Source organism: Hyperoodon ampullatus (genome assembly GCF_949752795.1).
Source record: "Hyperoodon ampullatus genome assembly, chromosome: 5".
In the NCBI taxonomy this organism is placed as follows: Eukaryota; Metazoa; Chordata; class Mammalia; order Artiodactyla; family Ziphiidae; genus Hyperoodon; species Hyperoodon ampullatus.
The window spans coordinates 90,651,635-90,669,286 of record NC_136918.1 but is presented as its reverse complement, the minus strand read 5'-3'; the positions used below and the strand labels follow the sequence as shown (position 1 = coordinate 90,669,286).

At 38.2% G+C, this 17,652-nt stretch overlaps 1 protein-coding gene across 1 annotated transcript in view; it reads right to left on the bottom strand.

Moving 5' to 3' along the window:
- Positions 1 to 17,652, bottom strand: part of MORC1 (MORC family CW-type zinc finger 1) — a gene marked incomplete at both ends in the record, with an annotated part of 187,542 nt that overhangs the window by 108,713 nt on the left and 61,177 nt on the right. Inside the window, 5 exons of the mRNA XM_079704879.1 lie at positions 7,748 to 7,902; positions 10,113 to 10,256; positions 12,486 to 12,550; positions 14,917 to 14,990; positions 15,676 to 15,752. Coding sequence (XP_079561005.1) covers positions 7,748 to 7,902; positions 10,113 to 10,256; positions 12,486 to 12,550; positions 14,917 to 14,990; positions 15,676 to 15,752 — 515 coding nt within the window. The remainder of the gene's footprint in view (positions 1 to 7,747; positions 7,903 to 10,112; positions 10,257 to 12,485; positions 12,551 to 14,916; positions 14,991 to 15,675; positions 15,753 to 17,652) is intronic.

Below are 17,652 nucleotides of genomic sequence, written 5' to 3'. Positions count from 1 at the left end.
AGCGGCCACTTATCAGGAAGAACTGCCATGATGGCTTAGAGAATGTGTGGTGCATTTGAGATGAGAGAGGGCCTATATGATCACTTCCCAAAGAACTCTATTTAAATTGAGGCGAGATGAAACAAGGCAAGATGTCTTCAGTGGTGCTGAAGGTGCTTCCAGCGCCATTCTTTCTCTTGGCTCGTGGATGTGGCGGAGTGGGGTTGGGTCAGTCTCATGGTACAGTACAGTCAATGGCAGAAGTAGGTGGCAGCTGCAGTCTGAATACCTTTCCTTCTCCACTCTGCTGTGAGCACAGCAGACTCCACAGACTCCAGGAATCTGCGGAGTTGGTCCAACTTCATAGTAAGGTCATTACTTCACCTGACAATGTCACATCATTTTCTCTCATTCCATATCAGCTGCTTCCCACAAGGATCTCCTTAAGCTGCAAAAATGATTTTAGAACCACCTCCTGCTCCCGACTTGAGAAAATACATGATGACAAAATAAATAAATAAATCATGAATTTAATCATACTTTTGTGTGATTTTACATCTTACTACCCACAACTACATCCATATGTATTTGAAAAACTGTAGCATGTACATGTACAAGACATAATGCCATCTTAGACAATCACTGGTAGCCAGGGATTCAAGGACTCCAAGCCACCCTCTAAGGTCCCCTAGGGCTTCCTGTCTACCAGTTCAGAACCACATCGTTCTGCACACTGGACACTAGAAGGAAGATGGATGGAGGCCTCAGGGTGACAAACTTTCAAAAACAAACCTCAGGAGAGTTAGGTTTCTACTGGTTCTTTCCTTATAAAGGAGCAATTTTACTTTCCCTTTTTAGGTTATACTTTTATTTCGTCATGTTCATAGCTTTCTTTAGATATACTCATCTTTTCTTATTCTTTCTAAAATGTGGAAATCAAAATTAGACATAATAATAGAAATATATTCATAAAACATTTTGTGTTATCATGGGCAATAGCCTAGTTAGTTACCTAGGTCTCCTCAATACCTGGATTAGCATAATTTTTCTTTCTACCAGGACTCTCTTTACCTTACTCAGACATACACAAAGCCCCCTAACTGACTTAATGGTCTCAAAAGTGTAAAGACTCTTTTCGCTGTTGTTAATACCACTTGTGTTTAATTCTGATTGCACTGTCTTAATATCAGAGTCATTAGATACAACTTACTCTTTCTTCTAAGGTACACATATGCAGACTAATGAAGAGAGTTTTGAGGACTTGCTTCTGGTATGGCAGGGAAAAATCAAACTGTAAGAATCAAAGTGTATTTAGTTCCAGACAAAAGAAGGGCTGGCTTTTTCATATTTTATTTGCAATATAGGTGAGATCCTCTGAGATATTTTAGCAAGAAACTTCATTGTAGATGTAAAAAATGTCATTATCATGATAATAATACAAGTGCAGTCAGAAAGAAAAGGAAGCGTAAGTGCTGTCAATGGTGATAATTTCAATTACCAGGTGAAAGCAGTATAAATGGATAAAATCTAAGAATGTGATCATTTTTAAAAAACAAAAATCAATCCACTGAACTCCTGAACCATCCTGCTATTTCCTGGGAGCTGGCACAAAGTAACAATTTTAAACAGAGTACATATTTATGCCATATAAATCAGTTAGGCAAATGTCTATAATGTTTTTTAATATTTTAATTTTATCTCTAATTCCTCTCAAATCAAGCGTTCAGCCAATGTAATTTGTTTAGTCGTATAGAGTTATATTGTTTCTGCTGTCAAATAGTAAATTACCAACTAACATGGGTAACCAAATAGTAGATGAAAAAAGTTTTTCTCTACAGAAGTATTAGAGTTAATAATCAAAGAAAATATGAAAGAATTAGAATATAAGATTTTGGAACTCTTAAGGGATCTGAGCTTTGATCATTAACTGTTAATATTATTAAAAGAGAGACAATCGAATGACTTATGGCTCCTGATAGAACACACTACCACCTCTGGAGCATCTTGATGAAACAACAACAAAAAAACGCATCTGAATTTGGTCAAGCTGCTAGATTCTACCAATTTACAGAGAAATAAACAGAATGGAAGAATCTGTTAAACTACACCCAGTAATTCAGTCAGCAAAATTTAAACCATGAAAACTATAAGACAACCAACTCAGTTTTTCCTACAAATAAATTCCCCCGTCAAAAAAAAAAAGAGAGAGTGAGCAGTAAAGAGAAATATGAGGTTGGGGTAGAGGGGCTATGATTTATAACAGAAAATAATTCAAAATATAAAAGATAGGCTGGATATTTTTACGATATTAAGAAAGTATTGATAATTTTTTAGGTGTGATACTTGTATTGTGGTTATGTTTTTAAACAGAGTTCTTTCTTTTAGGAATACATGCTAAAATATATATGGGGCTTCCCTGGTGGCACAGTGGTTAAGAATCTGCCTGCCAATGCAGGGGACACGGGTTCAAGCCCTGGTCCGGGAAGATTCCACATGCCACGGAGCAACTAAGCCCATGTGCCACAACTACTGAGCCTGTGCTCTAGAGCCCGCGAGCCACAACTACTGAGCCTGTGAGCCACAACTACTGAGCCCGTGTGCCACAAGTAGAGCTTGTGGTGCCGCACACCTAGAGCCTGTACTCCGCAACAAGAGAAGCCACTGCAATGAGAAGCCCACACACCGCAACGAAGAGTAGCCCCCGCTCGCTGCAAGTAGAGAAGAACCGCGCACAGCAACGAAGACCCAACGCAGCCAAAAATAAATAAATAAATTTATTTAAAAAGTTCTTCCATGTTAAAATAAAGATATATATATATATATATATATATATATATATATACACACACACACACACGGATGTAATTATAAAGTGTATGGAATGTCCTTCATTACCCAGTTGTGGGGGAGTAGGTGGGAGCATGGATAAAACCAGTTTGCCCAGAAGTTGATAACTGTTGAGGTTGGATGAAGGGTTTACGGATTTCATTTTCCTTAAATCTGTCTAATTTTGCAATTTCCCATATATATTAGTTTACTAAGGCTGCCATAACAAAACACCACAGACTGGGTGGCTTAAACAACAGAGATTTATTTCCTCACAGCTCTGGAGGCTGAAAGCCCAAGATCAACGTGTTGGCAGGTTGGTTTCCTGTGAGGCTTCTCTCCACCTTCTCACTGTGTCCTCACATATTCTTTTCTCTGTGCACACCCATCCCTGGTGTCTCTTCGTGTGTCCACATTTCTTCGTATAAGGACACCAATGACATTGGATTAGGGCCCAGCCTAACTGCCTCATTTAAAATTATCACCTCTTTAAAGGTCCTATCTCCAAACACAATCACATTCTGGGGGTTTCTGGGAGTTAGGACTAAAACATATGAATTCAGGGGAGGCACAATTCAGCCCATACCACCATAATAAAAATGTTTTTAAATAAAAGATAAAATACAATATTTTAAAAATACAATAGAATACATACATAAAATCCGTAACTTCAAAAACTGAATTTAAAAAAATGACTTGCTTCTCAACCTACACCTTCAAATAAACTTGTCTCATAGCCTCATCTTTCAATACTTACACAGGCCTCCTCACTCAACGTGTATCCCTAGCAGAATGTTGTGTTTCACTTTTCTTGAAGTGCCTTCCTGAGATCTCAGAGACTTAAGTATATAATAAGAGAAACAAAATTTTGTTGTGAGCAGCTAGCTACATCTGGCTACTGGACTGTTATGGGCTGAACATCTGTGTCCCTCCTAAATTCCTATGTTGATACCTAATTCCCAAGGCGATGGTATTTGGAGGTGAGGCCTTTGGGAAGTAACGAGGTCATTAGGGGGAGCCATCATGAATGGGCTTGGTGCCCTTATAAGAAGAGGCCAGAGAGCTCACTCACTCTTTTTCCACCATGGGAGTATACAACAAGATGTCAGCAGCCTGCAAACTGGAAGAAGGGCTCTCACCAGAACCCAACCGTGCTGGCACCCTGATCTTGGACTTCCAGCCTCCAAAGCTATGAGAAATAGATTTACGTTGCTCATAAACTGGTCAGTCTATGGTATCTTGCTATAGCAGCCCAAGCTAAGGCATAGAGAGTTATCTATTTTTAAAAGAATTATTCATCTAACAAATAGTATCCCTTACTTTCAAAATTACACAAACTGAGAAATTAATACAATTAATTGTCCTCACTCAGTGTCCCATTTCTACCTCATTGGAGGTCATCAGTGGAGGGCCAAGTGCTTGATTTCTGTATCCAGTGCAACAGGATTTAAATAAAATCAGAGAGGAAATACTGGCCAAACCTAACATATCAGGAAGAATAGCACATTAGGTAAAAGTCACCATTAGATTCCAAAAACGGTCCTGACAACATGAGAAAAATGAGCCTAATAAGGTGATAACATTTAATAGGAATAAATATAGGATTCTACACTAGGGTCCAAAAACAATTACTGGAAAAATATAAAAGAAGTATGGCTTAACAAGAACACCCATTAAGCATTTTATTAAGAACTTTAATTGGTAATAAAGATACTGAGGGTCAATAATGTGCTTACTCAGAATATATTAGGCTATAGCAACAGAATTACAACTTAAAGAGATGATGATCCCATTTTATTCAAGGTTTCATCTGAAACTTTTGTTTCCAGGTAATAGACTTCACAAAAAATAATGTGAAAATGGTGAATATATTTAATGCCTTGTCAAATAAAGAATAACAACAGAACTTGGAAATGTTAGGATAATATAAGACTGAAGAGAGACAGAAAACTTCAAATAGAGGGCTGTCATTTGAAAAGGCTTTAGATCTATCCTTCCTGACCCCAAGGGGGGAGAATGAAGTTACCCTTGCTAACTCCTCCTCATCCTTCAGGAAGTATCTCTTCCTCAGGGAGGCCTTCTCTGGCCTCTAAACTCTAAGCTCCTGATCACTGGCTCCCACTTCTTCTCTGTTGGGCACCAATCCCATTTCTAATTGCGAACTTGCATTAGCCCTGCTAGACTGTAAATTCCCAGAAAGGGTGGACCACATCTGATGTGTTGGTCCTATAACACTCCATGCCTGGCACAGACGAATGAGTAAAAGAACATATGAGTAACAGATTTGACATTAACATGAAAATGTACTTTCTAACACAATTGTGCAAAGATTCATGGGCTGCCTCAAGAAGTAGTGATTTTTCTTTCATGGAAAACCCTTGTTCAGGCTTAAAATGGCTTCCACTTGCCTAGGGCAGGGGTGCGTGAGGTAGAGGGGAATTAAAGCATGGGGTGGGAGGTAGTGACTCAATTAAATGATTTTTAACCTTCTTACCAACCTGAGGCCCTATGATTTGAGTGCTGCTAGGAAAGACTGTGCTTATTACATCATAGATTTCATTGTAGCACGTCAGCTATATTCTGATCCATTTTGGAAAATTTGAGTAATACACTTCTACATAATCGTTGCTGCTCCAACTCAAATTTCATTTGATATTTCCCTCTATCTTCTTCTTCTCCTTCTCTCCCTATTCCAAAAAGCTGATGATTAATATTTCCATTTTACTGGAAAGGATGCATAAAGTTTCAGAAAACATAGTAGCAGACAGTGAGGTGAGGACAGACTCAGAGTCAAGAAAAACGCTTCTGAGATTCTTAGCATGAACTGTGCCAAAAGTAAATGCAGATTTGACAAACGACACAAAAGTCATTACCTCTCCATTCCCCTTTCTGTTGATTCGATTTTTACAAGGGCCCAGTTTTCCACAGAAACTGATCAGACTTGCAGCAAATACAAAGACTGCATCTTTTATTTATAAGGCAAAAAATCTACCCAAATACTTTTCATTAAAATTGCGTGTCCTGTAATACTAGCTTTCAGAGTATTAGTCAAGCATTACATAACTTTGCTTACTCCTGTGGGAATTAATAAGCAAAGACCTTGAAGGTTGATCTCCTCAGCACAGTTCCTGAGACTACCAATTCTGACCCTGACCACTTGATTCAGTTTGATAATGATGTCTGGGGATGAAATTGTGAGATACGTGAGCAAATGCACATGCTCACTGTCCTTTCTCCACTCTCTGCTTTCCTGCTAGAGGAACATCTTTTGTGAGAGTATCCTCTAGCCCTAAATCAATTCATAGACAATTATGGAATTAGGAAATCAACATGTTATTAACCATCAATAATTATAATACAAATATAACTTACTAATCTTGAATCTTATTACATCTACTAAGAAGGTTTTGAAAAAGTTAGGTAGATAAGATAGAAATAGGAAGTTACATACAGGGGGGAAGGCTGGCAAGTCACACCCTGGAGTTGAGAGTACAAAGTTGGGAGGCTACCCACACTCCACACAAAGGAGCTTCCAGAGAAAATATGAGGATGGGGGAAGTGACATAATTTTCAAATGCTCAGCGTTTTCTTTTTGAACCATGTCATGCTAGCATTTAAAGACCAGCAAGTAGATCATTGATTTATACCACCTCACCCTGTATATTCCTATGTCTTCTACAGTTTTAAGCACAGCTAGCCAAATAATGTAGTCATTCCTACATTTAGTATAACTTCAAACATGTCTCTGAGAAAAAAAAAAAACACATGTGAAAAAGTATGCCTATGCTAAGCAAAAGATGTACTCTTCAGAGTAGTGCTTCTTAAACTTCAGTGTGCATATACATCCCCTGGAGATTTTGCTAATGTGCAGATTTTAATCCAGTAGTTCTTGGGTGGGACCTGAGATTCTGCATTTATAACAAGCTGTCAGGTAATGCTGATGCTGCCGGTCCACAGACCACACTCTGAGGAGGTTTAACACTGTGACAGGAAAATCCAGTCTGGGCAGGAAATCTGTGCCCTCAACGTCATTCCCCCTTTACATTTTTTCCCCTGAGTTCCTGCACTCTTTCCTGTTCCACTGGTATGAGAAAATTTCAGAACCAAGCAGAGTGGGTACAGAAGAAAAGACAATATTCTAAGATTACAACTTCAAGTGGGACAATAATAAGATTTTAAGTTGTCTCAAGGTTAGAGACATAATTTTTGATATGCATGAATTATACATACTTCATGCAATTCACTGAACAAATACACAGTAGCCTATTTCTTTCCATAAATTAAGCCCTATGTCTGCATAATTTAAAGGAAGTTTATTTAACTAATGCACAGCACAGCACACCACTGTTCAGGTATCTCTGGAGAGTGAGGTGATCTGAAAAAGTCAAATTTTCCAGATAACTAAAGTTTATCTTTTTAGGTTTCCAAGCATATGTGTTTTAGTGATTTTTTTCATCTAAATCTTTCTGGAGTTAACATATTCAAGACTTATTAGATATACAAAACATGGTTTAATATATCTACAATTATCCAGGGTCAACAATGATTATTCTACAGCATGATGTAACAATACTGCAGGTGCTACTCACGTCCATGTGGGACTCTGCACTCCTACACAGTAGAGTCCTGGAGTGTCCTTTGGGGGTTTCTCAGCTTATTTCCAGCAAACTTCTGCCCCCTCTCTACAGGATCAGCTGCCACTTCATAGTGCTCTCTGATTGCCCTCCTCTTAGAATTTTTAATCTGCTGCTTTATTTCTCATGCAATATTCTGGGGAAGATTTTAAGACTAATTTCCCTTATGTTTGTTTTTTTAATGCAGGCACTCTCTTTCAGGGTTTGGGGTTACTGGTTACCCGAATCAGTACAATCATTCCAGCTTAAAGACATCACCAAGTTAATCTCCCATTAAGTATCTCTTACTATGACTACTGAATACTCACTGATTCCAGTGTCCTTACAGTACTTGACCAAGTATCGTCCCATAACTTTTAGAAGATGTTTATACTCTTGGACATTGAGAAATTCCTGCTTATTATGGGATGGTTCCATGATCTCCAGGGGTATATCAACAATTCCAACCACACCTGCACCAAGTCTGGAAGAATAAATACATATAGAAATTATACAAAATTGAGCTAAGGAAACAGAAAAAGCTAATATACCCTCATCTTTCAAAATGAATTTTTTAAAAAACAAATTCAGTCATTTGGTCCAAACCATGTCAAAGTTAACAAGTTATCTTATAACTGTACTTTTTAATGTAAGTCTACGGTTATCCTGGTTGTGCTTGGTCCCATAATACAAAATCTCTTAAATACATCATTACTGACTTAATATGACTCCTTTTCCAAACCTATAACCTGACAATGGGGAGTCAAGGTGGGTGGGAAGAGGAGGCCGTTTAGCAATAAACATCCCTAACAATCCCTTACAGCAATAAACTGACATGGTCCTCTTAACAATATGAGCCAGTCACTTTTTTCACCCTCATTTCACCTGTCGGGTTGGATTTCTCCTCATCATTGCAGAGGTCCACAGGTGCTCAGTGGGAATATATGGGCTGTATTATCTGAGAAGTAACAGTCTGATGGATAAACTCAATTTTTTTTCACATTTTTAGCAGCTCATGATGTATGTAGCTGGGATATTCTGCTTAGTGCTATAACCTGTTTAGGGAATGCGCATCCAGAAGTCTAGCTCTTCAGGGGCTCCCCAGTGCCCGCAGCCTGGCACACAAGTCATACCTTCCCAATTTGGGGCCGCTGCCTATCATGTTTTTCATTACTTTCCCCTTCCGCCCTGCCCTCCCTTCAGCCAGTCATTCTGTAAGTCTGAGTTTGGGCATCATTTTTTCCAGGAAACCTAACTTAAATGCTCCCAGTTTCATGTACTGCCCCTCCTAAGAGGCTTTTTGCACCTGACACTTGCCTCTAACATATATTTGTTCATTCATCAATTCATTCACGCTCAGCACCTGGGCCTATTTGAGGAACTAGGAATACATTATGAATAAGAAAGACAAGGTCCCTGTTTACGAAGTTTCTCTTCTATTAAAGGATGACAGCCATTAAGGGTGATAAGGGCATTTCAGATGGCAATAAGTGGTATAAGGAAAATACAGCAGGTGCTGTAATCTGTGAAGAGAGAAAAGGTAGAGAGGGGTGATGGCAGGGGCTGATTTTAATTAGACAGTCTAAGAGGACCTTCCTGTGGAGCAGACTTCAGAGCTGGTGCCTGAGTGACATGCTAGGACCAGCAGTAAGAAGATCTGAGAACAGAAGGTTCAAGGCAGAGGGAATAGCAAATGTCAAGGCCCTAAGGCAGGAACAAGCTTAGGATGTCAAAGGAACAGGGAGCCTGCTGGTGTGAGGGGAATGCAGGCAGAGGCTGGGGATGGGTGGGGTGTGTCCCAGAGCCAGGCAGCAGCCAGATCACTGGCTGACTATGAAAACAAGTTCTATTCTACATGCACTGGGATTTTAAGCAAGAGACTAAACTAAGTTATGTTTTAAAAGGTCATTCTTGCTCTTCCCACACAATAATAAATACGTATTTATACATTTGTCCATCTCACTGGACTGTAAGTTCCTTAGCAAAAGGTAGTAGGTTTTCAGCATTTTGTCTGCAGAGCTTAGTACAGTACCTGGCACCAGATACTGCAATACAAGTGCTTGTTGAATGAACACATGAGTGAATCACTAATTCCTTGAGAGTGAGGGAACAAGATGAAAAACTGTCCCCCTGAGCCATCCTATTGCTAGCGGTTATCCTGTCTGACTCTGTGCTTTTCTATGGTCTCTCTTCGGGACTCTACATAATTCATGAGAGCAGCTTGTGGAGTTTCAGACCCACCACTGGGAAAGCACCAGAATGTATTACTCTGGGATCGAAGCAGGCTGAAGTGTTAAGAATATACGCTCATGCAGGTAACTGGCAGGAACTCATACATGCAGGGGCTGCACAAAATGTTAACAGGGCTGTGGTATAAGACTATGGATTTTTCTTTTCTAAAATTTCTTTACTCTGCTTATATTATTTTTTAATTGGTGAAATATCAGAAACTTAACCCTAGTAGATGGCACAAGAAATGGTAAAATTTCCAAAAGTGTGCTTTTTCCTTAGAGCAGGCACACAGCTCCACTGACATTATAAATTAGGCAGATGAATGCCTGCACACTGATGGGAAGGGTGGATGGGGGATATGACACCTGCTCCCATTATGATTAATCACTTAACTCCACAGACAAAATCTTACTGCAACTTCCCTCATCCTGCCTGTGCCTCTGAAAACAAAAACATACTTACAAGGACTTCAGTTTCAACTGTGGGCCCACTTTCTCATGCATTTTGATCAAGCGGTTATTACTGTAAATGAACATCCCAGCTTGGCTTCGGTTTTCTACGTTCACACCAAAGAACAGGGTGAGTGTCCTTGCTTTTTTTAATTCTCTAGCATTACATTTAGAAAGTTAAAAAAATATATTAATAAAAATATACAGTTTACAAACAGTTAATAAACAAACTCAGATGATAAATATCAAAGGAACTATATACATAAAATATACAGATATTTTGCAAGACTTAGTAAGCACACTCGGTATCTCTGTATGGCCAAGCATTTTGCATAAACATGATAGGCAATAACAATATCAGTCAAACACAAGCACTCTTTGATTCAAAAATGAGTTTGCCAATTTAAATTTACAAGAACTAGAAAGTTTACAGTTTACAAGAACTAGAAAGGGCAAGTTGTGAAATGTTAACTGGTCTAATATGTACATCACAGCATTTTTTGAAAAATGATGATTTGACCATTTTAAAATTTAGGTATTTCTAACTTTCAGCATGTTCTCAAACCTCCAAATATTCTACACAGTTTGGAATATGCCAAAAGATATTCTTTAGTTTTCTCTCTTTTTCCAAATTCAAAGGTAAACCAAAGTTAATTAAGCAAGTTTACAAGGGCAACAGACATTAGCTCCTGTTTTTCTGACTCTGTCTGCTATACTATGTTTTATGTGGCTTTTGTATTAAAAGTGTAAAAATAGAAAACGAGACATAGCAGACACGACAGAAACAGTCATAATAACAGGAGGCTGCTTGGAGCTATGAAAAACACCTGGATGTAAGAACCAGAAAGATGGATGTGACTTCAAATACAAGCTTGTCTTTGTAACAACCATGTGACTATGGATGAGTCGCTTCAACTTTCTGTCTCGTCTGAAAAATGGGAATAATACCTGCCTAGCCACTTGGGATTCTGTGAGGAGTAAAACGGATAATGTTCCATATAAACTTGGAAGACATTAGGTGCCTGGCAAATGTTATTCTCCTTTCCCAACCAAGAATGGTACCAAATATAATTCTTTCCCTCCACCCACCCTGTAGCTCCTCTCATTACACAAAAACAGCTTTTCTTTTCAAATTCATGACCATGGGCTATTACAACTGACATAATATACTTACTGGACTGATTAAATATATCCATCATTAAAGGACAATGACAAAGCTGTATATCAGTCCTTCTATGTGGATATGATATACAGAGTACATCAGACTTTCTGAGGGAGTTACTGACATGAATTAATATATTATGTATTTTTTAAATGCGTATACATATAGGGTTAAATATATATGAATCAAAGTTTTTCTCAAAAATGTCTACTCTATAATTAGGTTCCCATTGTTTAACTAAATAGAATACTGACTTTGTAAGGGACCCCAAAACAGAGAATTGGAGGGTATGACATAATCACTCTGTGACAGTAAATGGCACACTGATTGTTTTCAAATTTAAAAAAAAGCATTTTGCTATAAAAATAAGTTCACACCAAATGGCATTATTGTAATAGGATGGTCACCTTTCATGCCTATCATTGTGATGACAAAAAAGTCATCAACCAGCTTTTTCTATCTGAAGGCTTTAAAGAGGCCTTTGCTTTTCATTGAAGATTTCTGACATTTATTTTATATTTATTTTGATAAATGCATAATTAACGTTTCAAATTTAAGTTTTGAAGAAAGTTATGGTTATATAGCACATCACGGTTCACACACACCAAAAAATGCCGAAAACTAATAACACTTCCCTAAAAATTTGTTTCTCAAAGTTATCACAGCTTCCAAAGTCTGACTTTACTTGGACAACAGTGATTATTTTCAATTTAACTTGCTTAACACCTGAACTGGACATCAAGTCAACCCTACCAATGTAAACAATGGTTTTGTAATATAGGCTTGCTCTTTTTATTTTAACTGTATATAAGTGATACTTTTACTTGAAGCATACTCTATCTTAAATTGTAAGCAGTACTGGAAGAGGGAAGGAACTGGGACCAACCCTCCAGAGTTTAAATGGCAAAGGACACAGGGAAAGTGAAGTTGTCAGCTGGACCCCTGGGCAGTTGTCTTCTTCATCTAATCAAACACTGAACTAATCTTTCACTCCGTATTGAGAAGTTTTAACATATGTGTACATGAAAATATATACTTTACAAATACTTTCCATTGATTACGTTGGTTGGGGGATTTTGACCATATTATGCTTAATATCATAAGATGTCACAAGCTAAGGAAGAGAAACTGTCATAATAATCACCAAATCTGCCTACTCAGAAATCAGAATTTGTTTTAACATAGTACAGAGGATTTTAGCAAACAGAAAATCTTACGTCTTACCTCCGTTTCTCTTGAAGAATCTTCTGCTTTGCTTTTACATCTTCCGAAGCTTTCCGTAATACATCCTGGAGAAGCACATTTGGTTAGGAGAGCACATAATGCCATTAAATAAATGAGAGCTGAGTTGATATTTATTATCCTATTATCTAAATGTTTCACAAGGGTAATAGTGATAGGTCACATTGCCTAATGCAATTCTACAAGAGCAGATACTCAATAAATACTTGATAAATGATTAAGTTCCAATAGCTAAGAAGACAAACCAAATCCAAGCCCACAGTTCTCTCTTTGCACATATCCCACTGTCCTCTCTGGCTTTAGAGAAAGAGTCACTGCTTCCTGTAATGTCACAGTGGCTTTCACACAAACTATGTGAAAGCTTGGGAAAGTCATTCAATGCACCTAGACTCTGGCTTTTGTCTGTGAGAACAGAAAATGCTGAATCACGTGATCCATCACTAAGGCTTCCTTCAGGAAAAAAAAAAATTGTAATTAAAAAATTTTATCAGAGGCCAAAAGAAAATGTCTCCTCTATATCAAGTTCCACATACCCCTAACTAATCCTCTGCAAACTTTCCCTTTATAGGATATCCATCCTGGGCTTTCTCCCTTTCAGACTGCCTCAATACCGGTACCCACCTGTCTTTCTTTTCTTCTCTTTTAATTTGATATACTGGCTCATTTACTACCCTATCTCTGGTATGCTCTCTATAACCAGGCAGAAAAAAAACAATGCATTATTATTATTTCACAAATAAGAATACTTTTAATGTGCTCCATCCACTTGATGTGAAAGATGGGCATCTCATTTGATGGATATACCACTGACTGAACCTTATTTTCACGGCCTTTAAAGTAAAAGAAAATGGTAAATGCTTGGTAAGTATTTCACTTCAAATTCAACCACCCAACTGCCTAGAGGAATTTAAGAGGTCAAAAGCCGAGGTCATTCTGCTTAGCTCTCTTCTCTGAGTTAAAGAAACCAGTGTGCATCAGAGCAACAAAGCAAGCTGCTCAAAGACATCCCTGCCCTTCCTGTCAATGAACTTAGAGCACAGAGCAAAGAGGCAGCGAGAGGTAACTGGCTAAGGCAAGAAGAAAGCAAGGTCCTGACTGGGTAGAAAGAGTCTGTTTCTCTTGTCTCCCAAATACATACAGCCAAGGAAACTGATTTTTTTAGAGACAAAATAAAGAAAGCTTAAACTTTTCCTTAAAAGTCCACAACAAGGGCTTCCCTGGTGGCGCAGTGGTTGAGAGTCTGCCTGCCGATGCAGGGGACACGGGTTCGTGCCCTGGTCTGGGAAGATCCCACATGCCACGGAGCGGCTGGGCCCGTGAGCCATGGCCGCTGAGCCTGCGCGTCCGGAGCCTGTGCTCCGCAACGGGAGAGGCCACAACGGTGAGAGGCCGCGTACCGCCAAAAAAAAAAGTCAACAACAATAAGATAGGTCTATGTTTACCTTAAAAAAATAAGTGAAAAAGGTAAAAGAATTTGGGGAAAGTCATGGATAGATTTGGGGAATTAACATGTGCTACTCTTTGATTTCATCCCATATTCATGACCATTAGATATGAGAGCTCTTTATCAGACACGCTCTTGAAAGTTTGAGGGCAAATTACAGAAAGAATTCATATACTGAGTGCACTGAAGAGGATGAAGGAAGGGTGAAGTGAAGCATTTTTTTCTCCCTATACCTCCTTATCCCATGCAAGCACGTAAATATGTCGTGCAATGACTTACTGTGGTAGAAAGCTTGGTACCATATTTTTGGTAAAAGTTAGCAAACTTACAATACATGTCCTGCCACAATATTCTTTTTCTCTTAGTTGCTATGCATTATAATTAATAATAATAGTTCTTTATAACCTATCTTACTCACGGGCATATTGCAAGGATTATATAGAATGTTCATGAGCTGTGTGGAGCAACTCATAAGAAAAGAGCTTTGTAAGCTGGAAGCATTGTTGTTAATATTCATAATTATAGTATATAATTCTTAGCACTAGAAAGAAGGATTGCATATTAGTCTTCTCCTTGCTCTCCCTATTTATTTAGGTCCATAGGGAGCTAAAATTTGAAGAGATATTTTCAGGGAGACTTGATAGGCTAGTTTTTTCTGCTTCCTTTTCATTATTTTCTCCTTTTCTGTTACTTTTCCCTTCCTTTTAAAGAAATGAGTTGTGATGATCTTCCCTACCTCTCAATTCACCCCACATTTTGATCACCTTTGCTCTCAATCTCAGCCTTCCCCCTACTTGCTGAGTTTCCTCCCCTTTCTCTGCACCCATCTATTCTGTTTACCTGTGTTAAAATTAACAATCTTCTGAGCTTGTTTAAAGGTTTAAGAAGTGATAAATAAGAGTCATCTGTGTACAGGAAAAAGCAAATGACCCTGTTCACCATTTAAGAAGACTACTCTATATGTCATACCTTGGCAGGAAAAGACAAAGAAGTTCTGTCAGAGTGTTTTCCTTTGATTTGTGCTTCTTTCAATATGAGTTTAGCTAGAAACAGAAGCAAGATAATTCAATAAAATGAAACCCTTTCAAGCATCTTTAAATGAATATTACATATATATAATATACCCATGACCAGTAAGAATGGCTTACAGATAATAATCTCAGAAAGTCCTGTATTCCTTCTACAGCTTTCACACATTCCAAGACTAGGTAGCCATACAGGGTCCTCTAAGGCATGACAACGTATAGGGCATATATATATATATATACACACAAATTCAAAAGTCATGACTGACTGTTCGGCTGACTGAAAACTCTCTAAAATCCATGCAATATGGATATAGAGCTACTCCTCACTCCTGGATCACTGGGGAAGGATGGCTTTGTCCTTTTGGGGGAGGAGTGAATGTGTAGAGCATGCCTTCTTAAAGTGGATGCAACACCAGTCTCTAAAATGATCTAACTCTGCATCAGGACAACCCTAATACACATCAATCTAGTTCCAAGTGTGTACTCAGAACTGGAATTACTTTTATAATAATAACATCATATTTAGACAAAACCAAAGATGGAAAATGTGTTATGAAGTTCCTTAGAGGTAGGAATTACATTTGATTACTTGTGTTTATTCCTATAATGCCCAAAGCAGGGTATGTCTCAGAATAACTGCTCAATTAACATCTGCTGAATAAATTAACAATAATGATGTAGGCCATAGGTAATTACATACCTATCTTTACTGCTTCTTCTGCTTGTTTAACTTCATTTTTAAATGCCCCTTTAAAAGATGTGACATACAGATACTTTCTGAAATGAAACAAGAACGTCAGTCAGATTATCATTTTAAAGTTCATAATACAAAAATGTTCTTTAGGAAGACTATATACTCCAGAGATATGTTATTATTAAGAAAAAGTCATCAAGTAAGTTGCATTCAGCTTGTAAGTCAGCAAAGTTTAGACCTAAGAAAAATTTCTTGCCTTTTAATACTTGGCAATTTTGCTTTAGTAAGGGAACTTCAGGAGAGATATAAGAAAATCTCTGCCCACATAAATGTTACTTATACATGTAAAATAGGACAATTTTCTTAAAAAGAAAATTTTCTATGTAACTGCTCCATTATCAAAGTTTCTGGTTAATATACCTAGCCCTCTTACCCAGATCATCACCGATACTGGATAAACTGCTTCTCCCAGTCCTTAATTTTGTCTGATACCCATGTAGACTCAGGAGCTTAACATTCTCTGATAACGTCAATGTTCAGAAAGGCAATGTTTAGAAAGGCAGTGAGAGGTAGATGGAGAATCCTAGAACATCTCTTGAAGCCGGAACATTTAAAGACATATAAAAAGAGGCATCTGTTCAGGCAGAGGAGAGAGTCTACATCTATATGCCCAATGAGCCTATGCCAGGCATAGGCAAAATACTGCTCACAGCTTGTTTCTGTTACAGTCTAAGACCTAAGACCTTGTGCTCCGCAACAAGGGAAGCCACCGCAATGAGAAGCCCACGCACCGCAACGAAGAGTAGCCCCCGCTCGCCGCAACTAGAGAAAGCCCTCACGCAGCAACGAAGACCCAACTCGGCCAATAAATAAATAAACAAATAAATTTAAATAAATAAATAAACACCGATAGAAAAAGGTAATCTGTGTGTCTCTGCCTTGCAAAAACAGCCTAACACTCTCATGCTGAGCTAGCTCTGTCTTCCACTTCTATCCAGCCACCCAAATTCTGCCCTCTAGAATTCCAACCATCACATGGCAGCTTTTCACATTTTCACTCAGGCCCTGTGTATTCCCTCATCCACGGCATGATGCTCCATTCCACCAATGACCCCCTACCAGATAACCAGACAGTTAATTTATACTGTGAGCTAGGAAGTCCCTTCCCTCCTAAAGCATCCTCATCTGAACATCACCCTCCAGACATGGTATAAGCAGGACATGGTTTATTGGTAGTATTACCATCTTGTTCTTTTCTTTTTTTTTCTTTCATAATTGAGATTTTATTGGTTGTTTTGAGGATCAGTACACAGACATTTCAATTTGTACACAATTCTCAATATACGTACCAAAAACCTAAAAAATCATGTAGTTGTGATTCTTTTCTGAACAGTTATTCCAGTGACTTTCCAGCTTAAAATTTGGAGGCAAATTTTCCTTCACAGGATATCAAGTACCAATACCTTCAAATATTAATATGCTGTTACATCGTAAGTCCCACTAATTCACAATTTAATATCATATACACTACATACTCAAATTGTCAGTCATTCACAGCACATTAACAGTTACGAGAAGAACTGGGCTACCATGACCAAAGATGTTACAAAGTGCACAAAATTCTGCCCAGGAGAGCCAAGATCAAGGGGTGAGTGGTTTCCTTTAGAAAACAATTCTACCAAAAACAACATGGGAAGAGAAGTAATTTAAAGCGTTTAAGACATTAAATGCACAACTGTCTCCAAACTGCCATTTAGTATGCTTTGTATTATAGGATATAAAAGCTACCCCCACCACAGCATTCCACAGCTATTCTGTGGAATGTTAAGCTGACACCCAAGACAATCAAAGCCTCCCATATTCAATATCCCACTATTTTCTGGTTGTACCAAAAAATAAACAACCAGCAAATGATTTCACCTCTTAAAAAAGAGCATTTACACTTAAAAAATGGGATGAGGTGGGATGCCTCCTTTTTAAAAA